General features: G+C 41.2%; 1 protein-coding gene across 2 annotated transcripts in view; it reads right to left on the bottom strand.

Moving 5' to 3' along the window:
* The window catches only part of CWF19L2 (CWF19 like cell cycle control factor 2), a 93,338-nt gene that overhangs the window by 73,831 nt on the left and 5,589 nt on the right, over positions 1 to 13,918 (bottom strand). Inside the window, exons 2-4 of one of the 2 annotated variants that reach the window (XM_075050006.1) lie at positions 3,169 to 3,279; positions 2,287 to 2,406; positions 772 to 879 (exon numbers count right to left, since the gene is read on the bottom strand). In XM_075050006.1, the coding sequence (XP_074906107.1) occupies positions 772 to 879; positions 2,287 to 2,406; positions 3,169 to 3,279 (339 nt within the window). The remainder of the gene's footprint in view (positions 1 to 771; positions 880 to 2,286; positions 2,407 to 3,168; positions 3,280 to 13,918) is intronic. The other variant, XM_075050005.1, reaches the window with a different exon arrangement.

Raw genomic sequence — 13,918 nt, 5'->3', positions numbered from 1 at the left:
TAGAAGAGTTTGGTTTGACTAAAAAGTAGAAAATTGTGAAGCACAAGTATGGGAGTGTTAAGTTTGAAATGTAGCCTTAGGAACTTAGGAGCTTAGAAAATGTATAATGTGTAACCATAAGAATTCAAGTATTGTTCAAAATCATTTAACCACAGAAGTTTTGACAAAGATTGGTAGTCTTGTAGTGTTTGTTTTAAAGGCTAAGGAAACCGTTATGGACACCAGTTTGCTGCTTGGAAACACCTGAGAGGTCAAGAAGCGGACGAGTGAGGAAGACTACGAAAGACCACCAGAGGACTCTAGACCACCAGAGACCTTTAGTGCGCCTGCGTGATGGACATTAACATATGCAAATGATTTCCTGGAAATCTGATGAATATGCAAATGACGTCTTTGTAATCTTATGAATATGCATAAGTGAGTTCAATATAAGGTGTATTGTTTTGGTTACAGGTGTGCGTGGTTCGTGAGAGGACTCGCCCGCGCACCCAGCCGTCAATAAAGAAGTGTCTGCTTATCTACACTAAATTGGTGTTGATAAGTTCCTTATTCCGAGATTTCGGGTAACAGTGCCTTGTTAAATACTAAGCAAGTATTAGGTAGAGAAGTCTTCCAATGAATGAAATGTAACATTTACCTAGCTAAACAAAGACATTTGTCTGTAAAATAGGTTTTGTTCAACACACTGCAAAAGAGCTGTCAAGAAACCTAAGCAAGTTTCACATTTGGTCACCCTGAATTTATTTCTAGAGTTGTTATCAGGCTGCTCACCTGCAGGGAGGGATCTTTCACAGCATCTGATTGCTTGTTGACCTTCCAAGCCTTTTCTCTGTTATCTGACTGTGACACATTTGACTCAACCCATTCAACTGACGAATCCTAAAAATAGAGTTTAATGTAAAGAATAACAATAACACCTTAACGTACTTTTATATGTTGATAAAATGCAATATTTACCAAGTATACTGATAATCAAAATCGATTCTGATTAGCATTACTAATATAATACTGTTTATTATTTTAAAATACTGATAATAAAAATAGAATATTGATATTCCCATAGGAGATTGTTCCTTCATAATCAAAACATTCCACTATACTTCATGAGCACATCACAGTTATGTAAAACTAGTTCATACTGGCAGTTTATTAGCATAACACTGCTAAAGTTAACTGTCAGAATGAAACCAAAATAAATTGGGTTTATGGCATTAAAAAAAACAAAATTAAAAAAAAATCTAAATTCATTACTATGTTCTACATTAAAAAAGTAAAATCGGTAACACAGTATAATATAAAGCACTGGACATGCTACCTCCTCCTTTTTTCATATCCAACTTCCTACACTTGCACTTGCCACAGCGTACTGAGATTTTACACTTGAAGCAAATAGGACTCCATTGAACAGAGTTTCTTTGCTATTTACATGAACCTGTCATGGGAATAACAGACTTTGGATCAAAGGTATCAGCCAGAACTGTGTTGTTTCTGAGGTCTCACTGATGTGATCTGAGGGGTTTTGATGACTCCCATGGGAAATGTGGGACATTTGGCCTAAGGTTACTTCCCATACTGAAAAGCCTAGTTCACCTCTGATATCAGTCCCTAGAAAATAAATCTCGTCATATTGCATGTTCTTTCATTCAATAAAAGAGACTCTCTGAAAAGAAAAAATCACAGCGCTACCTGACTTGCACCAAAATGCTGGGAGGATGTTTTACACAACATGGTCAGAAAGCAGCACTCAGATTTCTAATACCATCTGTGTACTGTTTTGCCCCTCAATGTGAGGGCATCTGTGTACAGATTCAAATGCAGAAGTTTGAGCCTTCCTTCAGATCCACATACAACTCCCATGTTGTTGGGAGTTTTGGTGGCTGAACATCTATGGAAAAAGGCAACATTAACTCATGCTTAAAATCAAAGTCAAGTATTTGCAATTTTAGACACACCATTCTACCATATACAACTGACAACAGGGAACCTACGAATTTTTGCACACTGTCCTAGAATGAGGATTTTTTCCCAAGTTCTCTCTCCTGAAAAACTGTAAATACCTTTGTTCCTAATGAGTGAATATTATAAAATTCACAAGCACTCAAATAACAGCATCTTTTAAATTGATTAAATACTCAGTATATTAAAAAGGCAAACTTTGCCTCAGTTTTTCCCAACAGAAAATGGCAAGAATAAGTCTTAATTTTACTAACCATGTGTAGCCACAGAAACTAAAATGGTGCAGGTTTTAAAAATGTCATCTGAAGCACTTTAAAGTTTCTTACTTACCGAAGAACTATCAAGTAAGTCAACCTTCTTTTCAGATTTTTGTTTCTTATTTTTCTTCTTTTCTTTCCTCGCTTTTTTTGAATGCTTATCCTTTTTCTTTTTTTTCTGCACAGAATGTTCCTACAAGTAAATGTTTGTAAATGAGATCCAGTAAACCAAATCACCCACATACAAGAAAAACAATCACAACCTACTTGCCAAACCACACTGAAAAAGGTAAAACACACACAGCTGGACATAGCTACATTTTAGTTCTACTACCTTCTCTCTCTTCTACTGGGGTGGTGTGGGGAGGGACGGGGACAAAGGGACGGGACACCGACACTGGGCACAGGCAGGGAGGGCATGCCTCACATCGGTAATCAATTTTTCTTCCCCCTCTCAGTATCTTTTTTACTGGAACTAAGAAACTATAACTATACATAGAATACCTTCTACACTACTTTTATTTCGGTCAAATCTATTTCCTCCAGAATCACTGCATCATCAATACACATCTGTCCTTTGTTGAAGTATCTGCCCAGATTACTACACTAAAAGGATGCGATATTCAGAGGTTCCATTAGGGCTTCTTGTGTGAATGACCCCAAATGGGACTGCTGTGAAGCCTTGGATCCTCCAGATTTCTTCCCATGGGACTATTTTTGTCTGGCAGTGCTTGCTCTTCTGCATTTGGTAAAAATTAAAGCTGGAATTGAATGACAGAAATTTTTCCTCTTTGTGAGTAAAAGATTATTTCCACTTAAAAAAAAAGCTAATATCAAAGCATAAAGAATTAGAAAATCAGGAGGTTTTTAAAGATCATCTTAAAGCCCTCAAAGCCTTCTGTTCAAACATGCTGTAAAGCTAACAACACAATTCAATGATTTACAGTTCCAACACCTTTTCCAGTTGTTCCACACATTCATTCACATCAGCAAGCATCCATGTATTTTCACCTCGTAGATGCTTTAGCAGCTTGTACCTCTGCTCCTTTTCATAACTAATTTTGGCCTAAGACAAACAGAGAAGAAAAATAACCAGACGGAGTCCAGCAGCATTTACTGACAGACACACCTTTGTAAGCCACACTGACACAACCATACGCAATGTTGAGAACTGTGCTTGAGAACTTTTCCTTTTAGAGGACTGCAATAAAAATACTTTTGGATTACACGTTAAAGGGGAAATTCAGCTAAAATATATTATGCACCCTACTTTCTCAAGCTACAGCTTTGCAGCTCCTCTAGCACTGATTTCATCCTATCATCCTAAACAAGAGTGAAACAAAAACATTCTACTTCGGTTCTTCATTCTGAGAAGTCTCCTGTTCTTATAACCTTCATGAACTACATATGATATGATATAAGTGGACTTCTGATTTTTCTGTTTCAAAAAATTCTCTGGGCAAATACTCCATTGCAAAGCACAGCTCACCAGCTGTTAATTTGAGAAGTTAGCAAGAAGGTACCTTTGTGCTCATTCAACTTTGAAAACATCACAGCCAGGTGCAAAACTTGGACATGCAGAAGTCCATGCTCTAAAGGAATATACAGCTATATAAGGATTAGCATTTTGGGCTGCAGAATGTTCTTCCCTTTCCGGTTATGGAGATAAAACTAGAAGGAATCTTACTACTACTTCTGAAAAAATAATAATCACTGCAGACAGTTTCAATTCCTGAAAAGGATTTTCATAAACCACATCAATAAAGTAATGACCTTTTCAGCCTCTGAAGTTCCCTGTATTACTTTCAGCAGAATCAAAAACAAGTTTACTTAAATATAACTTGCCATTAGGAAACTCTTTATCCCAAAGTGCAATATATCACCACACCTGATTAAACAGGAGGAAAGTCATATAATCACAACCCTAATTTTGTGTGAGATAAGTCTTGTGCGTTTGAGCCTGCTTTTGGGTTTTTTTTTGTTTGTGGGGGGTTTCTTTACATAACTAAAGTCAAAGCAAAAACTAAAGGTAGAGTTTGGTTTTCATCCTGAAACACCGAGTTTTACCAGAATGTTTTCAATCATAAGCCAAGAGATCACATACAAGTTTAAAAAAGACCAATCTTTAAAACAAACAAACAAACACCCTTCACAACACTCAGGAGATCAGACAACCAGTTGAAGTCTTTCCTCCTGGTTAGCTATTAGTTCTTTGTAACAAACTATAGATACAACCCCCTGCACTGCGCATGACAGTGACCTCCCTACCAAGGGCCAGTTTGTCTTTTTTCAATACAGCCAAGAAGGAAATCTGCAGCTTTTGTACTGATAGGAACCGAGGCTTGCAGGAAGATGACATATGCCATAAGGGTTCAATGAACAGAAACACATGCTAAAAAATTAAGAATTTAAAAAAAAAGGCAAGCTAACTCATAAGGTAGGAGTGTTGTATTTTTGAACATTGTCGTTATCAACATTGAAAGTAGCACAAAGGACAACAAAACAACAAAAAAACCCTCAAAATACTACACATCTGTGTCCAAACAAAGCACCCTTTTAAACCTTCATCGTCTACTTTCTTAGAAGCCCGAGGTGATAAAAACTCTTAATGCACTTAAATGCAAGCAAGGCAAGGCTGCTACCCAGACTTAATTTTAAAAGAAGGGACTCTGCAAAACAAAACAAAAGAGTTTAAGGCAGCTCAAATAAAAAGGCCGAGACTGGGACTTCCATCTCTAGAATGAAGCTGACAGTCTACAAGGATGAATGCTACATCTTTAAATTCAAAAGGCAGCGATAAAGAAAGAATGAGTTAAGAGCACGTTGAGACATTTATTCCAATATCAGAACAGTTTTCCAGTTTATAAATAAACAAACCAACAAAAGAATAAGCAAGACTATAACTCAGTGAGAGTGAAATAGCTGTTAAGCGTAACAGGGCCACCAAAACCACCCCTGACTCCAAAAAATGCAGGTATGTTTCCTGCTACCTCTCCATGATCCAGAGAGCTCACTGGCTAACCCTGGCCACCCTAAGACATCTATCCACCTGGGACAATACCCTTGAAAGTTCATGCAGAAATCACTGATTGGTATTTTCTGTTCTAGTCCATACTGTGATGGGTTAACCCTGGCTGGACACCAGTTGCCCACCAAAGCCGTTCTATCAATCCCCCCCCTCAGGTGGACAGGAGAGAGAAAATATAACACTTGTGGGTCGAGATAAGGACAGGAGAGATCACTCACCAATTACCATCATGGGCAAAACAGACTCAGCTTGGGGAAAATTAACTCAATTTATTAAAAATCAACCAGAGTAAGGTAATGAGAAATAAAACGAAATCTCAGAACACCTTCCCTCCACCTCTCCCTTCTTCCCAGGCACAACTTCACTCCCGGATTCTCTACCAAGCACCTCCAGCGGCACAGGCGGATGGGGATGGGGTTTACGGTCAGTTCATCACACGTTATTTTCTGCCACTTCATCCTCCTCAGGGGGAGGACTCATCACACTCTTCCCCTGCTCCAGCGTGGGGTCCCACCCACAGGAGACAGTCCTCCACGAACTTCTCCAACGTGGGTCTTTCCCACGGGCTGCAGTTCTTCACAAACTGCTCCAGCATGGGTCCTTTCCACGGTGTGCAGTCCTTCAGGAGCACACTGCTCCAGCGCAGGTCCCCCACGGGGTCACAAGTCCTGCCAGAAAACCTGCTCCGTGGGCTCCTCTCTCCACAGATCCGCAGGTCCTGCCAGGAGCCTGCTCCAGCGCGAGGTTCCCACAGGGTCACAGCCTCCTTCGGGAACCCACCTGCTCCGGCGTGGGGTCCTCCACGGGCTGCAGGTGGATATCTGCTCCACCGTGGACCTCCATGGACTGCAGGGGTACAGCCTGCCTCACCAGGGTCTTCCCCATGGGCTGCAGGGGAATCTCTGCTCTGGCGCCTGGAGCATCTCCTCCCCCTCCTTCTTCACTGACCTGGGTGTCCGCAGGGTTGTTTCTCTTACATGTTCTCACTCCTCTCTCTGGCGGCTGTTTCTGTCTGTCCTTTTTTTTCCTTCTTAAAAATGTTATCACAGGGGAAGCTTCCAGCAGCTTCTTACAGAAGCCACCCCTGTAACCCCCCCCTCAAACCCGTGCCACACAAAGCCAATACACATACAGATGACAATGGCCCTTCTGTCTTAAAAATATATTCATCTGACCAAAATAAAGTAATTAAAAATGCCACATTTGTGGACAAGTAGAGGGTAATAACCTCAGCTATGCAACTCACAAAATACCTACAAGCCACACATACACAAAACTTAAGCTTATAACTGGACAGAGATGAAACAGTGGAGATAAAGGGAACTTGAATATAGTTCTAGATGGGGAAAAACACAACAAAAACAGACTCCAATCTTGTTTGTTCTGCAAGTAAACATGAAACATTGCCAAAGTTTAGACTGGAAAAAGGACAGGCTTTCTGCATACTCCATTTCACTTTTGGTTGAGAAAGACGTGCAGCTGGAGTCAACAGTTCCCTTCCACCCCTTTAGCAGCTCTTGGACTTTATAAATCTATAAACCCCTCAAAGGGCAATCAAGATCAGCTTACCAAGATGTCTTTATTTAATATGCTGTTTGCCTGTCTAGGAAAATTTAGCCTCTTACCCTTCTCTATAATAACAGGTATATTTTTAAATAAAATTACTATTTCCTTCATGTTACCAAAGTTACAAATATACATTGCATAAAATGAAGTTAACATTATAAATAAGGTTCAAAAGGAGTTTTTATACCTTTTGTTAGATCTAAGAATAAACAGAAAAAATGCAAGCATGTATTTAGGTAATTGAGATACATGATCCTAAAAAAAGAGGTGGATCATCACCTTGGCTGAAGTATACAAATACATACTCAGAACACAGAATGACTAGAAATCATCAAACTACAGACTGTTGTCTCATGAATACTAAATGAGACAGGATTGGGCAAGATGAATCGATAGTGGCAATACCACCAGACTGTTAAAAAGAGAGAGACAGACACAAAAGCATCAGGTGAAAGTTTGTTTATTCTTAGACAAAGATAAAAAACACAGAAGAATCTTAATATCTGTATGTAAAATAAAAAGAGAAAGCTGCCTAGAGATTTAAAAAGATTAAAGAAGATGTGTTTTCACCTAAATTATCATTTTAACATGAGACTAGAAAGTTAGCAGCAATACCCTCTGATCCTTTCTATCTCTAAAAACTATCTAGCTCCCTCTACCATCAAATTACAATATTCATTTTTAGTGTTGGTGAATGCTTTCCCCTCACACACATACACAATTATTTCAAGTGGGAGGGAGGAGGAAAACCTGTCTACACTACTTTAGTAGCTTCAAACCTTACCATTCTATTCTACTTATATTTTATAATGACGCAGGGCTTACTAGCATCTTATAAAATATAGAAAAGGAAGAAAAACTAGTTAAGTCCCCTGTCAGACTTACTTTTCTATGCTACGAAGGCTAACTCTAATAGTTTCACATCTCAACCCACAGGAGTTCAAGCATTTAATTCACATTAAGGTTCATTAATACTTTATGATACCACAAAAATATCCTACCATTTATCCTTTCCCCTTCACAAATTAGTACTTAACATTAGGTACATTTTAGGTCACCACTGCAATATTTTTAACTTTTTTCTCCATAAATATAGGATGCTACATTTCTGAAATACCTGTATTTCAAAGTAATGCATTAATTATGGAAATGACTGTGCATGCTACACACAAACACAGAGGACCATTAGAAGCCACAATCTGTCAAGGAGGACAAGCATCATGCTACATTACATACTTCTGCAACACCCTAATAAAGTTGCTCATAGTCTCCTTTGCAATAAGCACAAGGTGAAGTATAATGCTGGCAAAGCATTCTGAAAGGTCTGTTGGTAAGGTGCAACAAAAACATTACTCTACAGCACTATGTTAGCTATGTTTGCCAAGGTGAACAGAGCCAAACTGTGCAGTCTTTACCACAAACAGGCCAAAGGGTCTTGGATTTCACAGCCCCATCTGAATGAGGAAGAAAATCAAGTTCAGGGAAATTGCTTTCTGGTTTTCATTAGGCAGGTCATTAAGGCCAGCGTGCGTGGTTGCTGACAACAGTATCTGCTAAATGAAGAACAAAACTTGCTCCAAACAGCCTGTAATACACTGCAGACACGAACACCAAAAGCTGTACAAATTACACCATGCCACCTGTATTGGTTTTATGTGGCAAGGTTTTGGTAGCGGGGGGGTTACAGGGATGGCTTCTGTAAGAAGTTGCTGGAAGCTTCCCCTGTGTTCGAGAGAGAGCGAGCCCATACCAGCCAGCTCTAAGACGGACCCGCCGCCAGCCAAGGCCGAGCCAATCAGTGATAGTGGTAACGCCTCTGTGATAATATTTTTAAGAAGGAAAAAAAGTTGGGAGAGTGAGAAACAGCCGCCGGAGAGAGGAGTGAGAACATGTAAGAGAAACAACCCTGCGGACACCCAGGTCAGTGAAGGAGGGGGAGGAGATGCTCCAGGCGCCGGAGCGAAGATTCCCCTGCAGCCCGTGGTGAAGACCCTGGTGAGGCAGGCTGTCCCCCTGCAGTCCATGGAGGTCCACGGTGGAGCAGATATCCACCTGCAGCCCGTGGAGGACCCCACGCCGGAGCAGGTGGGTTCCCGAAGGAGGCTGTGACCCTGTGGGAACCCTGCGCTGGAGCAGGTTCCTGGCAGGACCTGCGGATCTGTGGAGAGAGGAGCCCACGGAGCAGGTTTTCTGGCAGGACTTGTGACCCCGTGGGGGACCTGCGCTGGAGCAGTGTGCTCCTGAAGGACTGCACACCGTGGAAAGGACCCATGCTGGAGCAGTTTGTGAAGAACTGCAGCCCATGGGAATGGCCCACATTGGAGAAGTTCATGGAGGACTGTCTCCTGTGGGTGGGACCCCACGCTGGAGCGGGGGAAGAGTGTGATGAGCCCTCGCCCTGAGGAGGTGAAGCAGCAGAAAATAACATGTGATGACCGTAAACCCCATCCCTGTCCCCCTGTGCTGCTGGGGGGGCTTGGTGGAGAAATCTGGGAGTGAAGTTGTGCCTGGGAAGAAGGGGGGGGGGGGGGGAAGGTGTTCTGAGATTTCATTTTATTTCTCATTACCTTACTCTGGCTGATTTTTAATAAATTGAGTTAATTTTCCCCAAGCTGAGTCTGTTTTGCCCGTGACGGTAATTAGTGAATGACCTCTCCTGCCCTTATCTCGACCCGCAAGCTTTTTGTTATATTTTTCTCTCCCCTGTCCAGCTGAGGATGGGGGAGTGATAGAACGGCTTTGGTGGGCACCTGGCATCTAGCCAGGGTCAACCCATCACACCACCCCAGGAAGAAGCAGAAAAGATCAAAGACACTGCCAATGGCCAAAGTTTAGGTCACACAATAAATGGAGGTTGTTACATGACAGTCCCCCACAGACATCCAAAAGGGATGCAGGGATGTCACCTAGGGAGACAGGCTAAAACACTCCTCTCAGCTCACAGAAACCCTGACCAACACTCTTTCCTGACCCCAACTCTATTTACCATTTCAGCTCTCACCAAGGCCAGAGAAAATTTTCCATAGAACTACAGAGACCATCCAATTTCCCATCTTTAACTGTGGTCAAACTCTAGTTCTTCAGATGATAATCACCACCATTCAATAGTCAATGTCTCCGTCCAAAAGAAGAAAAATTCCTTTTTTCTCTGACAAACAATCATAAGAAACTCTACAGCACAACACCAGGTCAACACAGTGTGACAAAAACATCCATCACAGACAGTAACAGCTAAGCTGCTCTAACGGCTACCTGCCACTGAAAGGCAGGGCTCTGTTCCCACACCTCACCTCTCCACGCGCCCCCTCGTGTGTTCCCACTACCTTCCCCACACAGGCCTGTCCCTGCACTCTGGCCTCAGGAGAAGCCACTTCAAGGACCGCCCTGACACAAAATGAATCCCACCAACAGCACAGTGCGGCTTCCTGCTGTCTACCCTTCAGACACCAACATGAGGCACCCAAAATCTAACCAATGAGCTTTTCTTTTTAATTTCAGGACCATCTCCCATCCTATCACACAAACCATTCCACTCATTTACCAGTTCCAATATTCAGCTATCAGAAAGGCTGCTGTAGCCTATATTACCCTCCTGGCTTCCATCACCCCAAAGCTCAGGGCAGGAGAGCCCTGGTTACATGAGTGCTTACCTTCAGGGAACCTGAACATACCCTTCCTTGCAGTTCTGATGCCCTACCAATTCTCTAACACACTTCTTTTTGTGAATGCTTAGACTTTTTTCATCCCTCAATATTCCGATTATTGTTACATCCACGAAGCTTCCCCAAGGAGGACAGCAGTGGAAACACAGGAAAGGACTCAGCTTCCATCCCAACTTCCCAAATCACAACTGAGTCAGAGTGCTGCCTGTACCTCCACCTCCAGCAGACACAGCCCTGCCAGCTGGAAACGTCACCGCTCTTTGTCATTTTCACCTGCCAAAAGGCACAGAAGACAGGTCACTGAAACGATCATCATTTAAATCATTTAAGCTTCTTGTGATCAATAACCACTACAGAACAGTCAGACATGCGATTTAAAGAGCAGATGTAGGAGAGGTCAACCTTCAGTCAGAAACATCTGGGAGGCCGGAACTGTTTCTGCTGGTACAGCTGCAGACAGATAGACAACAGATAAACAGATGTACTACAGTAGCTACTACTGCTAGGAAACCATAGGCAGATACTTCACATTAATGTAGGACCTCTCCACTCCTGTAGCAGAGCAAGCTCTAGAGGAAGGACTTACAGAATACAGCAATGAAGATATCTGTCTTCATCACTCACCTTATACAATGACCTGTCTGTTAAAGATGTTGCTTGCAAAAATGCCTATAGAGGTGCTTTGTCAAACGTTGTTGAAAACCTTTTGTGAAAAGGCAATATTCATTTCTCAGTGCTGTTACTATCCTAATATCACTCAAAGATTTAAGTAAGTATAGTAATATTGACATGCTTATTTCCTTTGACAGAGAGAGTCAGGGATGTAACACTTCATAAAGGATTTTAAAAAGAGAAAGAACAAAAAGGAGGTGCTTAGTATTACAGCACCAAAGCAACTTCCAACAAATAACAGCTCTATAAACCCTAACAGTGATATGTTTTGCTACTAATTCCTGTCTAAAGAGAAATTTCTGTAATTTTCTGCTGACAACTGCCATGTAAAATACTGCCAAAGCATTCCATCACCTTGGCAAATGCTAATCACTGCAACAACCTAATGGTTAGGCTTTTATGAGGAAATACCAGATTGTACTTCACCAGAAAACCTGGTGATTTCACAGCTCGTTTAGAGCTCAAATACGGTGAACCTGGTGCTACTGTTACACATTAGGATTTTTTAAATTTTAGGTTGTATTGTCAAAGAAAATAAACCAAAAAATATAAAACAAAAATAAAGGTAGAAGTCTGAGTAAAAAGCATCAAACAAGATGTTTCCAGAAGTAATGGCTTGCACATCTCAAATCAATTTTTTCAGAAACCTAAATAAAACTAAGCACACAATTTCTTGTTTGTGCAATGAACCTGTTTCAAGGTATTGTTTTATTTACATCGTTTCAAGAATATCTTATTTGTTTGAAATACTGAGTGAGGTCTTTCTTACCTATGCTCAAGTGTGGGGTTTTGTTTTAAATCAATACGTACTGCTATCAAGAGAAACTTGTAATCTATCAGTAATCCTTAATAATTAAAAGGCAGGATTTTATGCAGAAGGAATGGTCAAATCACATCACCCTCAGAGACCAAAGAGTGAAAGACTCAAAGTCCATGAAAAAACACAAGTTACAGAAGAGTAGCCCTGAAGTACAGAAATACCATGTCTTAGCACAGATGCAAGAATTAATTCAAAATTGAATTATTGCTAGTTTTTACCAAAAAAACCCCATTCATGTCTAGGAAAAGTACACATCCCTGAACTTGCCAAAACACCCATCAGATTATTTTCTAGTTCTAAACTTGCAAACTAAAACAGTAGTGTCACAAACTATCCCACTCATCAAAACAAGACGCTATTTCTGGAGCTTAATAACAATTTGCATGTCAACACTTAATTATGTGATTACTGATCATTATCATAAACATTACCAGCTGCTGGGTGTTACCAATGCAGCTGGGAGGACAGACTACACACATAAAAGAATACATTTCCAAAATATAAAAGAGAAATCTCAATCAATGAGTTTGGTGGCATTTTGGTTCTTCAAAAGAAGCGTAAGTTCATAACTGGCCAAAAACATTAAATAAATTTTTAAAAAATCCACAAGAAGCAACTTCTTCTGTTTAGCTTATTTTAAAAGTAAAAGGTATTAATCTGTTCTATTTCTATAACTGTTTCAAAATCTACTATATGTTATCTCTTGATTATTGTGGATATGGAATCTGCAAGAGTGAGCTAATCCCAGATTCTTGTACTGACCTCGGTGTCCTGGGTTCAGCTGGGATAGAGTTAATTTTTACAGGAACCTGGGAGGTGGGGGGCATAGCCGGGGCAGCTGACCTGAACTAGCCAAGGAGCTATTCCATACCATGTCACGTCATGCTCAGTATATAAATGGGGAGCGGGCCGGGGGGTGGGCTCGACTTTCGGTGGGGGAAAGTGGCGGAGTGTCGAGTCCCGGTGGTGAGCAGTTGCACTGTGCATCACTCTTTTTGTGTACTCTTTCATTAGTACCGTTGTTGTTGTTGTTGTAATTTCTTTGTGTTGTCCCAGTAAACTGCCGTTATCTCAACCCTCGAGGTTCCAGGTGTTTGGTCTTTTTTTTCTTTTCTCTCCTCTGTCTCCTCCCCATCCCACCGGAGGGGGGCGGGAGGAGTGAGCGAGCGGCTGCGTGGTCCTTTGTTACCAGCTGGGCTGAAACCGCGACACTCGGTGATTGGGGGAGAATTACTTCTGAAGAGATTGTGACGATTCCTTCAGACTCCTCAGTGTCCTAACTTTCAAGAGCCAGAGTTAAAGAGCTCCCTTTTATCTTAGCCCCAACTGCATACTCTGTAGAACAGAAGACAGACTAATATTCAATAATTTATAACTCAAAGCTCCTCAAGGTGAGTTGGTTGAACACCTCATCTTTCCAGAAATAGAACTGCTGACGTACAGTCATTTCTGCAAACTTCTCAGATTATCAGAAGACAGACCTATGCAGCTTCCCAAGTGTATTTCACAAAGCAAAAAGCAGGAGCTTCCAAGATTGCAACCTCCAAATAACTGTCCTGACTACATCAGCCACATGCGAAAAGTCCCTGCGCATCTTTTTTTTTGCCTTTGCAAGCAACACGGCCAAAATGCACTGAGATGAAGCCTTGCAGTAGTTTTCTCCCAGTTCTGTTCCACCACTACAGCAGCAGGCAGTCTAACAATAATCAAAGTAACCTGGGTAAAGCAGAGAAAGTCAATACACTTAAAACATTAATCCGTTCTCAGTTACTGATGTTATCAATAATATACCTCTTTTAATCAATAGATGAACATCTTTAGGAGTTCATAAACTTCAGAAATATTTCATTTTCTTCAAATGAGGACTGGTTTTCCTTCCCCAGTAAGAAGTAGGGAAGCAAAAAAACCCTACCAACTAATTTGCCATTTGCAACATTTTTCCAGCATAAAACTTCAG

This window comes from Buteo buteo, chromosome 18 (genome assembly GCF_964188355.1).
Source record: "Buteo buteo chromosome 18, bButBut1.hap1.1, whole genome shotgun sequence".
Classification (NCBI taxonomy): Eukaryota; Metazoa; Chordata; class Aves; order Accipitriformes; family Accipitridae; genus Buteo; species Buteo buteo.
This window is presented reverse-complemented; position numbering and strand designations above follow the sequence as displayed.